The sequence below is a fragment of the Passer montanus genome, unplaced genomic scaffold, assembly GCF_014805655.1.
Source record: "Passer montanus isolate IOZ18808 unplaced genomic scaffold, ASM1480565v1 scaffold1, whole genome shotgun sequence".
In the NCBI taxonomy this organism is placed as follows: Eukaryota; Metazoa; Chordata; class Aves; order Passeriformes; family Passeridae; genus Passer; species Passer montanus.
The window spans coordinates 4937055-4941619 of record NW_024356504.1 but is presented as its reverse complement, the minus strand read 5'-3'; the positions used below and the strand labels follow the sequence as shown (position 1 = coordinate 4941619).

At 55.6% G+C, this 4565-nt stretch overlaps 1 protein-coding gene across 2 annotated transcripts; it reads right to left on the bottom strand.

Moving 5' to 3' along the window:
• Nucleotides 1-710: 710 nt before the first annotated feature.
• Nucleotides 711-4498, bottom strand: NEUROD1 (neuronal differentiation 1). 2 transcript variants are annotated; one of them, XM_039728610.1, is made up of 2 exons: nucleotides 4348-4498; nucleotides 711-3232 (listed from the first exon to the last, which is right to left on the bottom strand). In XM_039728610.1, exon 2 carries the CDS (start codon nucleotides 3221-3223, stop codon nucleotides 2135-2137), a length of 1089 nt encoding a protein of 362 aa, XP_039584544.1. In that variant the 5' UTR covers nucleotides 3224-3232; nucleotides 4348-4498; the 3' UTR covers nucleotides 711-2134. The 2 variants fall into 2 exon arrangements, with proteins under 2 accessions (XP_039584544.1, XP_039584459.1); XM_039728525.1 differs by lacking the exon at nucleotides 4348-4498 and having other exon boundaries at nucleotides 711-3238.
• Between the last annotated feature and the right edge of the window lie 67 nt (nucleotides 4499-4565).

The following is a 4565-nucleotide window of genomic DNA, read 5'->3' as shown; positions in this document are numbered from 1 at the left end:
CTAGGACAGGATTGCTGTGCTTACACGTTGGATTTCCGTAGCTACAAACACCTTTAAAGTAGGCGCCAGAAGCTTGATTTCTCCTGGGGGAAAAAAATGCCCTCATCCTTAGGAAAGCTTGTTTACTTTCTGCTGGGTTTAGCTGAAATATTTATGCAATACCTGCGCTTTGTTACACGTTTCATATAAAGTATTTCAGGTAACGTCTTAAATCTCTTTCTGATGGTGGGAGGCAAAGACCTGTTGATAATTGTTCCTGGTCATTAGGGGAATTGCTCTCCCGCAGGTTGCGTCTCCGGGTTTCTTAAGCCTCAAATGTAATCAGTGAAGATTAAAGGAACACGTTTCCCGTCTGGGAAAGAGGAGGGGACGATGAATCGGCAGCGCGGGTCCAGGTCTGCCTTGCGGGGGGAAGGCGAACCTGCTGCGGCCACGCCGGGGCTGGAGCGCGGGGCCGGGGCTGAGGGCAGCCCTGGGGCCGGGGCCGGGGCTGAGGGCAGCCCTGGGGCCGGGGCTGAGGGCAGCCCTGGGGCCGGCACGGAGAGCCGGGCCGGGGCTGAGGTGCCCGGGAGCCCGGTGCAGCGGAGCCGCAGCTCCCCGCGCTCCGGCGCCGCTCCCCTCACCCAACACACCAGCATTGCAAAGAGCCGGGTTCGCTGTAAACAAACACCTCCCCGCCCCGGGTGCTCCTCGAGGTAAGTAAAGAATCCGTGTCCTTTTTGTAGTCCAATTTTATTCTACAAATAATAAGTGTCGCACCTTTCATGAGCTATCCGAATAAAACAATAATCCCATAGGAATTACTTACACTAAGAAAAAAAAAAATCACATTTAAGGAAAAATGCAACATTCGACCAAATGTTCAATACTATGTTGTTGCCAAAGGATGGATGTTTGTTTTTTTTTCTAAAATCCCAGTGTGCATTACACCATAATATACAGGATTACAAACAAAATTACAGTACAGATTGATTCCAGTTGAACCAGCGTTACATTTCAAACAGCACTTATTCTGGACTGCATTGTACATGCAATAGCTATTGTTCTAATTACGGATTAAATGGTTTGAATTTGTTTCAAGCTACCGTACTAATCGACTACAATAGGTATATAGCCCGACTTTAACAACCTGATTAGATTTCGGTTCAGATTTATAAGATGAGCATATGACAACCACGGATTTTGTGAACATGTATAAAATCATGCATTTATAGCGCCTGGAAACATTAACATCTTCAAGTTATCCTTAAAAAAAAAAAAAAAAAAAAAAAAAAAAAAAAAAAACAAACCCAAACCAAAACCAAGAAAAAAATCCAACAAACCAAAACCACGAAATGTCAAGGGGTTCAAAGACTAAAAAGAAACAGTGCAAATTGTATGTGATAGTCAAGCAGCTTTCGATTTAAAAAGGGTGTTGGCATTTGCTTATAATCTTTATATACAAGTTTGTGCAAGTAATGTGTTGAAATGATATGTTTTAATAGAAAATAAGTCTATCGTTCTTATATCTTCTCAAGACCTAGGGGATCTGGTTCTTATTGTACGGGGTAAAGGAAAAAGAAATAAAGAAAAAAGAAAAAGAGTGAAAAAAAGAGACTTGGATGGGAAAGAAATTGCCCGGATTGTGCATTTTTTTTTTCTTCTTCATCTATTTGAAAAGGAAAGAAGTGCTAAGGCAACATAACTTCTCTAAGCACTTTTCTGCTGGTTTAAATTAGTTAAATCATTTTGTATAAATTAGATATAATTCTACCTTTCCAATATGTATAAAAATTGATGAAGCTGCATGGTTTAAAATAGGAAATTCACGTTATAAAAAGTCATTAAAAATTCTGTACAAAATCACAACAAAATAATTCAGCATGGGAAAGGTAACAAGTAGTAAAACGTTGGTTGAAAAATATAGATTTCATATATATTTTGTAATTGGCCCATCGCTAGTTTAAAAATTGCATAGATCCTAATTATTGCTTGTGATTTTGTTATCCCGATCAGGTAATTGACGCGATCCCAATGCCCCTACCCCAATTTACAGCGTCGCTCGGAGGAGCGGAAGCAAAGACAGCGGGCGAGGGGGCCCGCGGCGGCGGCGGCCTGAGGCCCCGGCCCTGCCCGCGGCGCGGCGCGGGGAGGCTCAGTCGTGGAAGATGGCGTTGAGCTGGGCGCTGAGGACGCGCTCGTGGTGCGGGTGGCCCTCGTAGGGCGCCAGCCCGTCCACCGGGATCTCGCAGCGGGAGGCGGCGGGCGGGAAGATGGCGGCGTGGGCGGGCGCGGCGGCCAGCGCGGCGGCGGCGGCGGCGGGGTAGTGCATGGAGAAGGCGTAGCTCTTGTCGAAGTCGGCGGCCGGCTCGTGCTTGAAGGAGAAGTTGCCGTTCACGCTGAGGGGCGGGCTGAGCGGCCCGTCGAAGGCGGGGCTGGCGCCCTCCGCCAGCCCGCTCTCGAAGAAGGGCTCCAGCGCGGCGCCGTAGGCGTGCGGCGGCTTGAGGTGGAAGAGGTGGGAGCTGTCCATGGTGCCGTAGGGCGGGCTGGGCAAGCCCGGCGACTGGTAGGGGTAGGGATGCGCCGGGAAGGGCGCGCCCGCCGCCGCCGCCGCCACGTGCGGGGGCACCTCCTGGCTCTGCTCGGGGAGGAAAGTCCGCGGGTTGAGCTGCAGGCAGCCGGCCACCAAGTTGGTGGTGGGCTGCGACAGGCCCTTGCAGAGGGTCTGCACGAAGGACACCAGGTCCGGGCTCTTGCCCGAGCGGAGGATCTCAGAGAGCGCCCAGATGTAGTTCTTGGCCAGGCGCAGGGTCTCGATCTTGGAGAGCTTCTGCGTCTTGGAGTAGCAGGGCACCACCTTGCGCAGGTTGTCCAGGGCCGCGTTCAGCCCGTGCATGCGGTTGCGCTCCCGGGCGTTGGCCTTCATGCGCCGCAGCTTGAACCGCTCCATGCGCGCCTTGGTCATCTTCTTCTTCTTGGGGCCCCGCCTCTTGGGCTTCTGGTCGTCGTCTTCCTCCTCCTCCTCTTCCTCCTCCTCTTCGTCCAAGTCGTCCTCCTCGTCCTCCTCCTCTCCGTTCCGCAGGGAGTCCTCCTCGGCCTCGGCGTGCAGACCCTCCAGGTCCTCCTCCTTCTTGTCCACCTCGTGCTCCTCGTCCTGGGAGCTGAGGCACTCGTCCGTCCAGCTCGGGGGGCCCTGCGGCTGGGGCTCGCCCATCAGCCCGCTCTCGCTGTACGACTTGGTCATGGTGAGCCTCTGCATGGCGGAGGGGACAGAAAGAGACGTGTCAGCACCCGGAACAGCGGCCGCGGCCCCGCGCCACCGCCCGCGGGCAGAAGCGGCCCGCGCTTCACTCCCCGGTCCCGCCGCCCCCTCCCGAGGGAAGCCCGGGTTCCCCACCGTGCCAGGGCAAACTTTTAATTGTCTCCGCGTTTCTGCCTTGTAATTAAGTTGACATATGTTCAAATACCATTATGTAACTCGCCGATATTAGCGGGGAATATAAGCAGATTATGCGTGCGAGAGCCAGCCCGGCCGGCACGACGCAAGAGAACCGAGCGTGGGCTGTTTTGTTTTGTTTTTCTCCGGAAAAAATCCTCAAACATTTTTACCGAATAGGGGAAGGGGGACACACACACAGGGCACCTGCAGGGACGGATGGCGCCTGTGGTGCCTGTCCCCGCCGCTCTCCGCGGCTCTCCCCCGCCGCCTCCTTGCGCGGGGCTTGCGCCGCCCCAGCGGGCGCCCAGCACCTGCTCCCGGGCCCGCCTCGGTCCGCACGGCTGCCACCGGGTGCCCTGCCCGCGGTAACAGGTGCGGGACCGGCCCCGGCTTCCCGTCTCCGTCGTCCCCTCTGCTGCAAACGAGCATCGGTCCCCCGCTTCCCGCGTGGGGTTGCGAGCGCTCCCCGGCAGCGTCGGGCACACCGGGAGGAAACAATGCCCACGGCCGCCGAGGCACAGCCTGCGCCGGGACCGCGGCGATCGCGCTGCGCGGAGCAGAGGGAGCCGAAAGTTCGGAGCAGCATCGGTGGAAGCACTTTAACATATGCAATATGCGTCTGTACAAACGGACGCACATGTACACATTTAAATGTGTGTAAGGACGCACACACACATGTACATATACATGTGTGTGTGTACACACACGTACGTGGATGGATGGATGGATGGATGGATGGATGGATGGATGGATGGATGGATACAGGTGTGCCCGCACACACCAGCAAGAACGACCGCAAGTGACAATAAAATCTGAAGCCGCTCCGGCAGAGGCATGTCCCGTCCGCCCCGACGTCGCAGGGTCCTCTCCCACCCCGGCAGCCGCCGCGAACCCTTTTCCCGCGGGGGTAAAACACGGTTTCCCGTTACCTCCGTTGCTCAGCCTCTCCGGCGCGGTGACGGTCTCATAACCCCGGCACAGCTCTCGGTGCGAGGGCGCCGCGCGTGTGTGCGTGTGCTGGTTTTTTTTCCCGAGGTTGCCCGGCGCCGGGCTCCCCCCGTTATATAGCGGGACGGAGGATGCGCGCCGGGGGGCCGGCACCGGGACCCGGGCACCGCGCGGCCGCCGCGCCCCGCGCGCCTGCGCC